This window comes from Mustela lutreola, chromosome X, assembly GCF_030435805.1.
Source record: "Mustela lutreola isolate mMusLut2 chromosome X, mMusLut2.pri, whole genome shotgun sequence".
Classification (NCBI taxonomy): Eukaryota; Metazoa; Chordata; class Mammalia; order Carnivora; family Mustelidae; genus Mustela; species Mustela lutreola.
In genome coordinates, this window is record NC_081308.1 from 112,570,832 (window position 1) to 112,585,972 (window position 15,141).

The 15,141-nt window shown below is 41.4% G+C and overlaps 1 protein-coding gene across 2 annotated transcripts in view; it reads right to left on the reverse strand.

The window, feature by feature from the left end:
- AIFM1 (apoptosis inducing factor mitochondria associated 1) overlaps positions 1-15,141 on the reverse strand; it is a 32,934-nt gene that overhangs the window by 13,423 nt on the left and 4,370 nt on the right. Inside the window, exons 2-6 of one of the 2 annotated variants that reach the window (XM_059157468.1) lie at positions 11,475-11,605; positions 5,938-6,037; positions 4,682-4,806; positions 4,426-4,556; positions 2,889-2,979 (exon numbers count right to left, since the gene is read on the reverse strand). In XM_059157468.1, the coding sequence (XP_059013451.1) occupies positions 2,889-2,979; positions 4,426-4,556; positions 4,682-4,806; positions 5,938-6,037; positions 11,475-11,605 (578 nt within the window). Of the gene's footprint in view, positions 1-2,888; positions 2,980-4,425; positions 4,557-4,681; positions 4,807-5,937; positions 6,038-11,474; positions 11,606-12,821; positions 12,965-15,141 lie in introns of both variants that reach the window. The other variant, XM_059157467.1, reaches the window with a different exon arrangement.

A 15,141-nucleotide genomic window follows, 5' to 3' on the forward strand; every position in this document is an offset into this window, starting at 1 on the left:
CAATGGGTTAAAGCCTCTGCCTTCAGCTCAGGTCATGATCCCAGAGTCCCAGGATCAAGCCCCACATTGGGCTCTCTGCTCAGCAGGGAGCCTGCATCCCTCCCTCTCTCTGCCTACTTGTGATCTCTCTCTGTCAAATATCTCTCATCCCCTGCTTCTCTGCTGACATCTGAGGACTTCGCCTTTGGTCTGTCCTGTCCTGAGTCCCACTTCTTTTTTTTTTTTTTTTTAAGATTTTATTTATTTCTTGGACAGACAGAGATCACAAGTAGGCAGAGAGGCAGAGAGAGAGGAGGAAGCAGGCTCCCCGCTGAGCAGAGAGCCCGATGCGGGGCTCGATCCCAGGACCCTGAGATCACGACCGGCGCCGAAGGCAGAGACCCAACCCACTGAGCCACCCAGGTGCCCCCCGAGTCCCACTTCTGACTCTACATCCTCCTCGAGCTCCTACCAATTGGTGTCTCCCTTTTCTCATTTAAACTTTCTGAAGGAGTCCTTGATCATTCTTGAAACTCTCCAACCTCGCTCAGCCCCTGTCCTGGGCTTTCTCTTCAACTTCTTTCCTAGTTCCTCTGTGGTCTCGTCTTCAGCCTCCCTCCTAAAAGTTGGGGTCCGCAGGGTTCCATCCTTGTCCCACTCCCCTCTGACTGCAAAGTTCTCCACAGATGGCCTCTGTGGAGATGGCCCACTCTCACGGTTTTAACTCCTACACATTCCCGGATCTCTGAGCCCAGATCCCTCCTCTAAACATCACAGTCAACTATCCAACTCACAGGCCAACTCCACAAATATATTCCATGTCACACTTAACAGTCCAAAACGAAGTTTTCTTTCCCCCTTAAATGAGGTCTTCCTCCTGTAACATCTCTCTCGGCTGGGGCTATACCACCCCCTCCCATACAAGCCGGAGATCAGAAAGGCATCGTTGCCTCCTCCCTCTTGCTCATGTTCCACCTTCAATCTATCACCATGCCCCATCGAGGCCGCCTTCTAAGCATGTCTCTGGTCTGTCTCCCACTCTCTGTCACCTGTCAGGAAACTATACAATGGTGTTATTAAGAGCTTGGGCTCTGGAGTCAGAGACAGATTTGGGCTCAAATTCTGTCTCCCCCACATATTAACTATATAATCATAGGCAAGTTAGTTGACCCTTTCTTTAAAGTAAGCTCCAGGCCCAGCATGGACCCCAGTGTGGGGCCTGAACTCACAACCCTGAGATCACAACCTGGGCTGAGATCAAGAGTCCAGCACTAAACTGACTGAACCACCCAGGTGCCCAACAGTTTATCTCTTTTTAATCTCAATTTCTTTCTCTATAAAATGACAATAATAATAGTACCTACCTGATAAGATTATTATGAGAAAATGAGATAATATCTGTAAAGCTAATATCTGTTAATATCTATAAAGAAAATATCTGTAAATATCTGAGATAATTATCTGTAAAGATAATATCTGTAAATTTTAAAATTATGTTTACTGCTACTGCTACTTCCTCAGCGCCATCACCACCACCACCACCACCGCCGCCACCACCACCGCTACTACTGTCCTAATTTGGGCTCTATCATCTCTCGCCTAGATTATTACAATGTCTTCAAAATGGTCTACCTCTAGTCTGGTCCATCCTCCTCAGAGCCAAAAGGATTACTTAAAGTTCAGTCTGTTTTATAACCGTGTTTAAAATGCAAGAGACCCTCAGTGCCCATGAGGTAAAGGTTAAGCTCTTCTATACAAGAGAGCACTCCACAGTCAGGCCCCAGCATAACTTCTCAGTTTCATCTTTTGCCCTTCTTTAACTTATACTTTCTGCTCTGTCAGTAGCTAGCTGCTTGTTTCTCTGCACAAAAGGTGCTTTTTCATACCCCCATATCTTTGCTTATGCTGTTTTCTACTTGAATTCGCTTCACTTACCACTGGTGAATTCTTCATCATTCCATACAATTTTCCATCCTGTAAGAAGTCATCCTCCAGGAAGCCTTCCCTGAAATCACCTCTATACCGGGCTTGTTTCCCAGTAATTCCCACAATACACTGTGCCCATCTTTTTTACTCCATATCTATGTGTTATGATTATCTGTTCGTTTTTGCTTAAATACTGTTAGGCCCTAAAGGGCAGGGCCTGTTGTGTTATTTACACACAGAGCATACTTTATACCTACTGTCTCATTACCAGCTTATCCATAAACCTATATCCACCTCATCTGCCTATGTCTCCTTCTAGAAGAAGCAGGCTTATGCCTAGCAAAGGTCAATTCCTCTACTTGTGCTCTGGATCCCATCTACTCTGGACTTTGCTCCTTCTGATAACCCTTCCCTCTCCACTGGAACGCCGCCATTGGTTTACAAATACACACTAGCACCTCCCATTAACAAAAATGAAACATACCACAGCAAAACAAAACCCACCCTGGACCCCACAAATGCCCTCCAGTCACTGCCCCCATTACTCGGGCATTCACTTTTGTAAAGTCTAACGGTATTTCCCGTGTTGACATAATGCCTAAATTATTTTACTACCCTGAATAATATACCGCTGTCAATCTCTTGTCATCAATAATCCCAAAGAAATGTTAGTGTGGAAAACAGGAAGACAAAGGAAGGGCAGAGGAGCAAATCTGGAGAAGGAACAGGTTCAGAGTCAATGATCTCAGTAGTTTGACTTCTCTGGGAAAGTTTAGTTGACATGCTACTCTAGGCTTTGAGATTAGTGCTTCCCCCAGGAAGAAATAATAAGCAGTGAAGACAGGCGAGAACAAATCTAAAAGGACTCGATCCTTCTTTAATGAACTACAGTGGCAGGACAGACACAAATGGCAATGGGAATACAAGTCTCCATTCTTGGGGCCCACATGGAGTTGGACAAGGGGCACGGCTTACTAGCTCACCTTCTTCCCAGTGAGGACGGCCACACCACCATTCTCAATATGAGGCAGATCCTGAGCAGAGACATAGAAAGAAGGTGGCTGGAAATATATGCTGTACAGAGAAGAAGGAGAAAATACCATAAACACCTGGAACTGCCATCAACTTCTCCCATAGCTCTAGTAAAGTTGTTTCAATCATGAAAACCTTTAGAAACATTTTGCAGAGTAAGTTTTCAAGCCCACTAAATCTTGGTCATGACTTATTTACACAGAGGTATTTTAGACTAGTGGTTCTCACCTGGGGGCAATTTGGCAATGTCTAGAGATACTTCTGACCGTAACAGCTTAGTGGGGAGGGAGTCTTCTGGTATCTAGTGGGTAGAGGCCAAGGATGCTATTAAACATCCTACAATGCACAGAACAGCCCCCACAACAAAGAATTATCCAGCCCTAAACGCTGATAGCACCAAGGTTGAGAAACCCTGCTCTGGATTTAGGTTCAAAATTAGAACAAGAAAGGGCGCCTGGGTGGCTCAGCTGGTTGAGTGTCTGACTACTGATTTTGGCTCAGGTCATGATCTCAGAGTCATGAGATCAAGCCTTGTGTCAGGCTCTGTGCTCAGCATAGAGTCTGCTTGAGATTCTCTCTCTCCCCCTGCCCCTCTGTCCACTGCACACTCTCTTTCTCTTAAATAAATCTGAAAGAAAATAACAAACCCCCACCCCAAATTAGAACAAGAACACCACCCAGGGAGCTGGTATTCACACATCCACCTAAATGGGTTGTTCAGAATGGTGCTGGTCGAAGGACAGCTAGGTCTAGCTCCTGAGAGGGCTTTGCCTCAAAGAGCACACATTAGCTGTGAGATACTAATTAAGGGATGGCTAACGTAATTGACAGTACGCACCCTGCTTGAGAACAGAACATGATAATGGGGATGAGGGAGGTGGGTAGATCTGTAAAACTCAGTCTAGTAACAAAGAGATCACTAGTAAGAAAAAAACTGGAACCCAAAAACATGGTACTGGAATCAAGAGATCCATGGAGTTCTATAGAGGGAGAAGGTTTCTGGACCCATCTTTCCAAGTCTTTCAGGCAAACATTTTAATAAAGAGGCTCTTCCCAACGGTGTTCCCACACTCTAGTACCACAATTCTGCATGCCTGCTAGGGTGTCAAGGAAAATGCCAGAGAACAGTGTCTTGTCTTTTGCTTTTACTGGAGACGCCTCAGCAAGTGTAACGTAAGGAAGTGACAACACAGCCAAGCTGATCTTCATGGCAGAAGTCTAGAAGAAAGGTCCTGGAAATAGGCGCACTAGTCCTGCAGAAGCCAACCTTACAGCTGCACTTGTTGGCAGATCGGGTAACAGGATCCAGGACGCCTGCCACGGGAGCCTGCTGCCTCTACGCTGTGCCGAGTGTGCACCACAGCGGACTCCAGTGTGCAGCCGAGGCAGCTCTCCTATGCACCAGACGTGGTCTGTGCAGACTCCTGACCAATGCCCTGTGCTTTGTTCAAGTTGCCGGTCAGGCCCATTTTACAGAAGTGAACGCACCTTCTCTCTTTTCCATTCCACTGTCTGAATCGCAGCGTCTTTGTGACATTCGGATCATCTGAAAACCACAGTTCTTTTGAAAGAGGAGGTCGCATGTATGGCAGCTCAGGATCTTCAGACACAATCAGGACCTTTGGACAGAAAATAATGATACTCATCACAGCCGAGTCATTTAAGAGGCGGATGTCAAAGTGCTGCCCCTGGCTAAGTGCTAGCAGACTACCCTCCGTGCCAAGCAGAAGAGTGTGTGCCTTACCCTGGCCCCAGGATCCCGGGCCCGGATGGATCTGGCTGCAGCAAAAGCAGCGGTGCCTCCCCCGATAAGCAGGAATGGAACGTGACTTGGTACCCTGACTTGAGGAACTGGTTCTCCTTCTGGAGCTGTAAGCAACACACCAGACAGGATGAATTTTCTGAAAATCTCAGATGACTCCTTGCCACTATTTAGTTTATTTATTTATTTAGTCATCTCTACACCCCACATGGGGCTTCAACTCCTGACCCCAAGATCAAGAGTCACAGGCTCCTCCAACTGAGCCAGTCAGCCAGGCGCCTCTCCTTGCCACTGTTAAGAAAAAAAAAAAATCACCTTGCACTTGTTTCAATCCTACACACAGAGGTAGCAAACACTGTACCTACATTAATCTTGACAAACTTCACAGCAGCCTGATAGGACAAGAAAAGCAAGTATCTTTTTCATTTTGTAAGTGAAAAATACCCCCCAAAGAGGCGAATGATTTGGCCAACATCATTCATCCATTATTATGTCTGTAAGAACTAGAACCTAGCTTAAATGTCTAGCTATTTCTAAAATACATTGGAAAGCATGTATCAGAAAGTTTCTCCTCTTCCCATTAACTTCCTAATGACCAATAGGAAAATATCAACTTCAGTTTCACCTTTTGTTAGCAGTAAAGGGGGGGAAACCCAGCAGGTCAATTGGGGATTATTATACAATGTTTAAGAAAAAGGACGTGTTTTGAAGAAAGCAACATACATAAATCACCTGCACAGAGTTGTGGGCCTTATTAAGGGATTAAAACATTCCTCTCTGAAAAATCAAGCCAGTTATGGGGATAGAAGTGACGGCTAGTGCTATATTGTTAGGAAAACAAATATATCTTTAAGAACTTGAAAACTCCAAAGACTCTAAAGGGGAAAAAAACAGACCAAAAGAATTTTCTCATTGCAAAAAAAAAAAAGGGCCTTTATGTCTTTTCCAATAACTTTCCTCACCAATCTTGTCTTCTGAGTTTAAAACTTGCCTTTTAAGAGTCTAATATATATATATTTTTAAAAAACCAACCAATCCCAATCTTCATTAGGGACTATTCTCAAACTCAAATTCCAGTCAAATACCTTAACAAATTGCTCCCAGGTCTGGGGTAATTCCACAGTTTCTGGAAACTTACAATCTCACAGTGTCGTCATGTCTGTAAGACATCTGTAAAGCACAGCACCCAAACTGTTTTTAACTTGCCCTTCATATATTGAGTCTCAAATAGCACTCACCAGGTGATGTGGCCCTTTTCTGTTTCTCTTCTGGTGTCAGCCCCAACCCTGACATTCTTTCATCGTATCTTTTTTGATCATCTTTTATAGTCCTGTAGGCCTGCAGATCCAAACATGGAGAAAATGTCATCATAAATCTAGCTTATACCATAAGTAATATCATTATCTTTTAATTAAATGAGAAGTTTTTGTCTACATGAAGTTCTATGTTAAAATTATTTTCTTAAGAAAAAAATAGTGGGTATGTACACACTTGGTCTAGAAAGAACATAGGCATGCAGAAGAAAAGGCTCCAGCTTCAAATTTCCTTAGGAGCTATGTAAAGAATTTTCCTAATATTTAAGTCTGAAGGTACAGCTAACGAAAAAAGGAAAATCAACAAAGGTACATTCATGAATACCTGAATGACTTTCTTCCCTTCTTAAACAGTCTTTACCATCTTTTTTTAATCCTGTTTTTAAGAAAATTATTTTATACTAGAAGGATAAAGGGATAAACTTTATTATTTTTAAAGGTTTTATTTATTTATTTTTGAGAGAGAGAGAGAGATAGCATGAGCAGGGTTGGGGGGAGTGGCAGAGGGGGAGGGAGAAGCAGACTCCCTGCTGAGCAGGGAGCCCAATGTGGGGCTCAGTTCCAGAACCCCGAGATCATGACCTGCACTGAAGTCAAAGATTTGACCGACTGAGCCATCCAGGAGCCCCAGGGTTAAATTTTGTAAAAGGGGTTTTGGACTATGGTGGATACTAGCTGTGAGACCAAGTTGTACAGTTCTGGGACATTATATGTTCTTGGTAGACGTCCCAAGTTTTGCTGGCGACTCTGCTTATGCCCTGAAACATGACGCCCGTTTCCTAGTCTGACAGAGTAACTCATCTTTCCCTCAATGGTCTATCCTGCTTTTGACACTTAGATATTTGCCAAGAGTCAAACACCTTGCTTAATCACCTATTTCAAATCTGTGTCTTCCCTAGCTGTTCAACTTGAAGAAGGGTCTATTAGCATTAGGAATATTTTTATTTAACATACAGTGTTTGAGTTTATTGGAGATTTTAAAAAGAGCAGGCAAGAATGACTTGTTTTAATTACTTCTGCTCTTTTGTACCCCAAAGGATCAACAAGATGAAAATTTAAGTAACTGATGTTAACTGAAATCACAGGTCATTAACTAATTGGAGGAGAAAGTAAGGACATCAGAAGTGTCACAAAACATGTCTGAAGAATATTTTTTTAAAGATTTCATTTATTATTTATTTGACAGAGAGGGAGCTAACGCAAGCAGGGGGAGAGGCAGAGGGAGAGGGAGAAGCAGGCTTCCCACGGAGCAGGAACCCTGATGTGGGGCTCAATCCCAGGACCCTGGGACCATGACCTGAATCAGAGGCAGACGTTTACCTGACTGAGCCACCTAGGCACCCCTGAAGAATATTTCTATGAGCCCTTTACAGAGCAGCACATTAAGCAGTGGGCTGTAATGAGAAAACTGGACCCTAAGACATGGACTTAACAGTATTCATCCTGGAAATAGCTAACATATGGTATGAATGGGTTAGAAAATTAAGTACAGTATATTGAAAGTGAATGGCTATTCAGTGAATTCACCACTAAATTCATCACATTAATAAACTGAATTCAACTGACATCAATTTCAGGAAAAAAGTTTTTACCTTGCCATCAGATACTATACACGACTCCAGTATTTACCCACACCTTTTAAAAAAATTCTTTTAAGAAAGGGAATTTTACCTAAAAAGATGGCTTAAGCTAATCAACATGAGTGAACAGAGAAATAAACTGGGGTCATGTTCAGATGGAGAGAGATATTAAAAAAATCTAGATCCCTCGATTTATCTAGAGATAATCTAGATCTCCATCTCTAGAGAGAGATCAAAAAAACTAGACCCAAGAGCTTCACATGTGAGTAGAGCAGATGTATATGTATATGTATGTATGTGTATAGACACACACACCAAATATCTTGAGGTTTAATGGAGAAAGGACAAAAATGAGGGTTGTCATATATTTATATACATATATGTTTATATATCTAGTTTTTAAGTAAATATTCTGATATAAAAATGTTTATAGACATACTAAAAAGTTACTTTTCCCCCAAGTGTTACTGTATTCCAAGTCTGCACAGATTTTGAATTAGTGGTATGAATACATGTCAGATTAAGAAAAACTACAAATCTGTGAAAAATATCACTGGAGACAACTTTTCTAAACAGAGTAATATGGTGGTGTTTATTTGCCTTGAAGAAATCTGAAAGGAAAAAAAGTCATTTAATGAGGCAATGTGATTTTTACCAGTTGAACAACCAGTTGAACAAGTTGGGCAAAGGGTCCCAATACTAAATCTCATTAAATAGTCTAAAGGTCTCAGTGGGTTAAAGCCTCTGACTTTGGCTCAGGTCATGATCCCAGCATCGGCATCCTGGGATTGAGCCCTGCATCCGGCTCTCTGCTCAGCAGGGAGCCTGCTTCCCCCTCTCTCTGCCTGCCTCTATGCCCAGTTGTGATCTCTGTCTGTCAAATAAATAAATAAAATCTTTTAAAAAAAATAGTCTAAAGGCCACTTAGGCTCTGCTCACTGGACAAATAATAGGACTGAGATCAGATCTGTCTACAATCCTAGAGAAAGTCACAAGCAAGATGAGGAGGAATGCCCACATCCACACTAATCAGGAGCTCCTATTTGCAGCCTAAGCCAAAGAAGTGCTGCTCAGATTAGTGCTTTTCAAATTGAGGTTGCAACCCATTAGGGACTGTACAATCAATTAAGTAAGGCTATAATCAGCATTAAAAAACACGAATGAGGGGCGCCTGGATGGCTCAGTGGGTTGGGGCCTCTGCCTTCAGCTCAGGTCATGATCTCAGGGTCCTGTGATGGAGCCCCACATCGGGCTCTCTGCTCAGCAGGGAGCCTGCTTCCTCCTCCTCTCTCTCTGCCTGCCTCTCTGCCTACTTGTGATCTGTCAAATAAATAAATAAAATCTATAAAAAAACACGAATAAAACTATCAAAATATATCACACCTACTATGTTATTTTTGAATTTTGAGTTTTATGTATTTATAGTTATTTAACGGGTTGCCAGATAAAACACAATTTTCTGTGAACTATGGTGAAAAACATAAAAACCACTCATTTGAAGTACAGACCACAGGGGCGTATGGGTGGCTCAGTTGGTTAAGGGTCTGCCTTTGGCTCAGGTCATGATCCAGAGTCCTGTGTCCCACTCCCTGCTGAGTGGGGAGTCTGCTTCTCCCTCTCCCCTCCCCCCAACTTGCATTATCTCTCCCTCTCTCTCTCAAATAAGTAAATAAAAATCTAGGGGCACCTGGGTGGCTCAGTTACTTAAATGTCTGCCTTTGGCTCCGGTCATGATCCCAGGGTTCTGGGATGGAGTCCCACGCTGGGATCCCTCCTCAGTGGGGAGTCTGCTTGTCCCTCTCCCTCTGCTCCTAACCCCGCTTGTGCTCTCTCTCACTCACTCTCTTTCAAATAAACAAATAAAGTCTTAAAAAAAGTCTTAAAAAAAAGTACAGACCCGGAGCAAACATTTCAGAAAAATTTCCCTTGTTCCTTAGTTCTGCTCTCGTAGTTTTGGAGGGTTGGGGATGGCCGTGGTGGTAAAGAGCTCCCAACTCAGGAGTCACTAAAGTAGTATTTGTACTCAAATTAGGACCACCTCCTCATGTGAGAGAGAAAGGTTATGAAGGAACACCACTGTGAACTGAATGTCTGTGTCCCCCTCCAATTCACAGGTTGAAGTCCTAAGTCCCAATGTGATGGTATCTACAGATGGGGCATTAGGGAGGTGATAAAAGTTAAATAAGTAGAGGGCTTAATCCGATAGGGCTGGTGCCCTTATAAGAATATGAGACTCCGGGGTACCTGGGTGGCTCAGTGGGCTAAGCCTCTGCCTTTGGCTCACATCATGATCTCAGGGTCCTGGGATCGAACCCGCATTGGGCTCTCTGCTCAGCAGGGAGCCTGCTTCCCCCCCCACTCTTCACCTGCCTCTCTGCCTACTTGTGATCTCTCTCTGTCAAATAAATTTTAAAAAATTAAAAAAAAAAAAAAAAGAATAAGAGACTCCAGAGCTCATGCTCACCCTCTTTCTCTCTTTCCTGTGTGAGGAAATAGGAGAAGGTGGTCAAGCCAGGGAGAGAGCTCCTACCAGAACCTGACCATGCTGGCAGCCTGATCTTGGACTTCCAAGTGTCCAGAGTGTGAGAAAATACATTTCTGTTGTTTAAGCCACCCAATCTGTGCTATTTTGTTATGGCAGTCAGAGCAGGCTAACAAACACTAAATAGCTTAGAGCCACATCTCATCAAATCTGAACTTCACAGCTTTAACGGTTCTTGTAAGACTACGACCAATTTCAGAGGATTAAAAACCTAAGCTACCTCAGACCACATTTGAAATGACTTAAAACCCAATATAAAACTTTACAGAATAGTTCAGTAACAGCTGTAGGTAGACAAAAGCTTATCATTTAACCTGAAACCACTATAATCTAGTAGCTTTACTATTACCAGTGTTGGATAAACACAGAGGGCAAGGAGGCATTTAAGTGAATGACTTGAGAGGAACTTGTGCTTCGTAGATATTTCCAAGGCAGAAGAAAGCAACAGTGACTTGTGGCCCTGTCTTGTGGCCTGGCATCAAGAGATTTGCCTGGCCAGCTCTGTGAAGGCCATCCAACTCTGGTACAGCAACATAAACCAGAGGTTTAATAGGTTTCAGCTGTTACAAACGTATCAGATGCAAACACTTTACATCTATTTTTGAATGAATGAGGTGGAACTGATGGCAAAAGTTGAGAGCTAGGAAATGGAAGCGGTAAGGCTTGGAGGGTAGTATCTAAATTATGAATGAGAGGCATTTACCAAAGCAATCTACATGAATGTGTTAGCTTGTACCACTTCAGCCACTAGTTTGACCAAATTAGAGATTACAAAAGGGACACTGCCAAATGAATTTACTTTGAAACAGAGGCTGGGGGTGGGTGGGGAGAATACTGCATTCTGTGGCTTTTTGGACCTCCTCAGAAGCATTCAATAAAATGCCTTTTCACAATAAAAGCAGGTTTGGTTGTTTCTGACAAAACACAAAAATGACATTTTACCTAAAAGGATCCAAAATGGATGGTATTCAGGTTACTTTTATTTGTTTATTTGACATTTACTCTTTGAGACTATCTTGTTAGGTATGCAGCACTAAAGCACAATATAATTTAGCATCTTAAAAAGACTTATGAACTCGGTAAAAGTTTCAAAGGAAGGGTTAATGATGAGGATTTAAAAATAATCATTAAATGTATGGCTTTACATATAGCTGTTAGGACTTCCAACAGTTTGAAAGATGAGGTTTGAGGGCTTCCTAGTGACTGACAATGTCCCTTTAATAAATACTTAGAAAGCACATGCTGTGAATATTTCATTGTATTCTAATGGATCAAGTTTTCATTAGTGCCATGGTCTCACCCACCCTACCCCGAAATATATTTTAGTGTAAGCATCTTACATAATAAACTCCTGCCCCAGTGACTGTTGCTCCTACAATTAAGAAGTATACTAGGCTGCTGCCATCTTTCACAGAAGCACCTGTAGACGCTAGTGATCTAGAAGGGGATCCTAGATGATGACACTGCACAACTGTAGGTAAAGATAGGCCAAGAAAGAAACAAAAGGAAATAGAAAAAGCACTAAGTATTAACGAAGAAACATTCAACACAAAGGCAGGGAAGCATTTTTGGTTACCCTGTGCTACAAAAGAAAAAAGTGCTGCTCCAGGACTGCAGGAGGATGTGTACTTCCCCAGAGTCTGTTAGTGGCCAGAGCTCACCTGCTTACTCTGGGCTGATTCACAACTGGCAAAAACTGTCTCTTTGTGCATTTGGGAGTCAGGTGAGGGAATGACAATCTACGTAACTTCAAGTCGTTTTCACCTCCCTGTTTTATAACCTAGTGACCAAGGAACGAGATAATTTCACCATCTTACCAATGTGGAAAGAACTAAAATTATAATGGTATCTAACCACTTGCTCTTGGGGAGTGAAACAAACAGCTTCCTTCAATCAAGGGTGTTATTAGCTGTTATCTAAGTTGGTTCACTCAACCTTACATGCTCCAACTTTAGACTGATCTGCTTAGTCACAGTAAACCCTGCTAAGTTAAAAAAAAAAAGAAAGAAAGAAAAGAGCACCACAGAGTAATTCCTCTGTGACCAACTAAGCTGCTCAGAGTTCATTTAAGGAGATATAACTGTGTTATTATTACATAGCATTTAAAACCGTATTTCTCACCTCACACAGATTCCATTCTAAAATTGGAGATACTAGGCCAAATTCTATAATTTAGTCTTTGGGTGAGATTCTTTGGGTGAGATTCAGGGATAGCTTTTCTTTTAGGAAGACTTAATATTTTGGACTGAAAGCTGTTGTTATTGTTGTTTAATATCTATCCCAAACTGAGGAAAAAATAAAATGTTTAATGAATGGGACGAAATCAAATATTGTGCTAAGGAGCTGCAGTGAATTCTCACCTATTCACAGGTTAGTATGTCATATCCAAGAGAAAAAGGTACAATTTTGTGGATTAGTCAAATCTAAGAAAACACAGTGGCTTTCAAGTAATGAGTAAAAAGACAAGTGAAAAGAGCAAAGCTAACCAACAGGAGATTAAATTTCAGTCATTCCCAAATTGGCTCTCACAGGATTATTAGACAGTAGGCACTTTAAAGAAGGCTTTTGGAAATTTTTCCAAAAGGAGAAAGGGGAATTAGTTGCAGAAGTTTTAAAGCAGAGTAGTACAGAGTCTACTAATGGGAGCTGTTTGGCAGCTTCTTTACACAAGCCGCTTTTCTACTTACATATGCACCAGCTCCTATTGTTGATAAGCCCACAATAAGGACTAACACAGAATTATCGATTTTGCCCCCTGATGCACCAGAGCTAGCCATTTGTCTTGTCAGCTGGAGTTCTAGAGGGACATGCCATCGCTGGAACAAGTTGCCTAAGGAACACAATTTATTAAGACACACACACATACAAAAATAAAATAGTTAATACATGTTTATGACTAGAGGGCATTGCATTGTACACGTAAAGACTTACTGCCTAGGCTGCATGATGTTCACTTTTAAATGACTAAGAAAAAAAGTAATCAAAACTGTACAAATAACTGCAGATATCAGATTCCACACACTTTAATTGTTGGGAGTTTTTAATAGGAGTATAATTTAATGCGGCCCAGGGAGGAAATTCACAGCTTCCCAGAAAAGATAATGAAAAACAAATGGGCAGTTCATCAAAACACTTCTCTCTTCACATCCTCACCATAAATGAAGTAATCACAGAGAGATGGCTGAACAGCTACAAAAAGTTAACTACAGACCACCTGGGGGCATTATAATCACCATGTAAGGGGTAATTTAAAGAGCTGGCTCAAACCTTGCACAAAATAGTAAAACCCTGCAACACAACCTAACCAGGACACAGTTCAGTCTTTAATGAAAGCTAACGTATCCTGAAGACAGAAATGCTAAAGCACAAAATAAAAAAAAAATTTAAGTGGATTTATCTTTTCCAATGAACTAAAGAATTTCTGATGATTAGAACAACTCTCACACATGGAAATGAAGGAAGGTCTCAGTACTACCTTCTCTGCTTATGATACTCCTCAAGTTGATTATGACTTAGAGCAGGGGTTTGCAAACTCTTTCTGTAGAGGAGCAGATAGTAAATATTTTCAGCTTTTCAGGCCATATGGTCTCTGCTGATGTTGTGCAAAAGCAGCCACAGACAATTTATAAATGAACGGGCACGGCTGTCTTCTAGTAAAACTTTATGGGCACCAAAATGTGGAGTTTAGATAATTTTCATGTGTCTCAAAAGTTATTTTTAATTTTTTTCACCCACTTAAAAAGTGTAAAAAACCAATCTTCGCTCAAGGGGCTTGCATACAAAAGCACGTGGGTTTGGCCTGTGGGCTGCAATTTGCCAATCCTGATAGAGGGCAGTGGTTCTAATACTTGAACATGTATCAGAACCCTCTGGAGTGTTTGTTAGAACACAGATGGCCAGACCCACCTCCAGAGTTTCTGAGTCAGGATATCTAGAATGGGGGCCCAAGAATTTGCATTTCTAACAGGTTCCCAGGTGATGCTTATCCTGCTTTGAGAACCAACGGTCTAGAGGTAGATTCCTGGTGTGACCAGGCATTAAAAGGTAAACAGAATAGGCAACAGAAGTAGCATTTCATATTAGAAATATGGAGCCTTCCCCCTTGCTTTCACAATTTCAGGGCACAGAAGAGTAAAAACAGGTCCAAACCAGGTCTGCAGTTTCTTACCTGAAATCCTTGGGAACATGGATATTCCAGAACTCAGAATTGTTTGGTTTTAAGTATATATATCAATCACACACATTAATGTCTCCATGAAAAATTTCAGAGTGGGATGAACAAAAGATTTTAAGGAGCCTTTCTGTCCAGTTTAGGTCAGGCTTCAGCGGCAAATGAGTTATAAAAACCTGATTTTTAGTTCTATTTTCATTTCTGAATTACAGAAAAGAGACTATAAACCTACACCCTTAGAAGTGAAAATGTATTTTTCTTTACTATTTTTATTTCTTACCTGCTTTAGAATCCTTCATCACCACATGAAAAAAAATGGTTTATATTTGGAAATAACAAGTCATGAAAATGAAAACGTGCAAGGATGGAGAAGCTTATCTTGATCTGGGTAAGCTTTTGATTTTCAGAAACCCATAAAGTGATTAAGCACCAGAAGTAGAGACTGACAACTTTCAGAGCTTGGTAAATGAAACTGGGTAGAAAAAAATCCAACATGGTTTAGTTCCATGAATTTAGTTGTGTTCTCCCATCTCTACCCCAAGTTTATTTACTGAAAATAAGTAGTTCAAAAAATTTCTAGAAGATCCTAAATCCAGATGCAACAACTTTGTTTTAATGTAATACTAGTATGTTTATTCTGGTTGTGCTCGCTTTTCACAGATAAAACTGAGTGTAGATTTGGGCGAGTTCAGCAATTTCTGCCTTGATTTATCAAAAAGAAAAAAAAAGACACTTAAAAGTACATTAATTTTTAAAAAAGTAAATTGGTTAACATTTAAACTACTGCCTGAAAAGAAATGTAATATACTATTATTAAGAAACCAAATTTTTTGGGG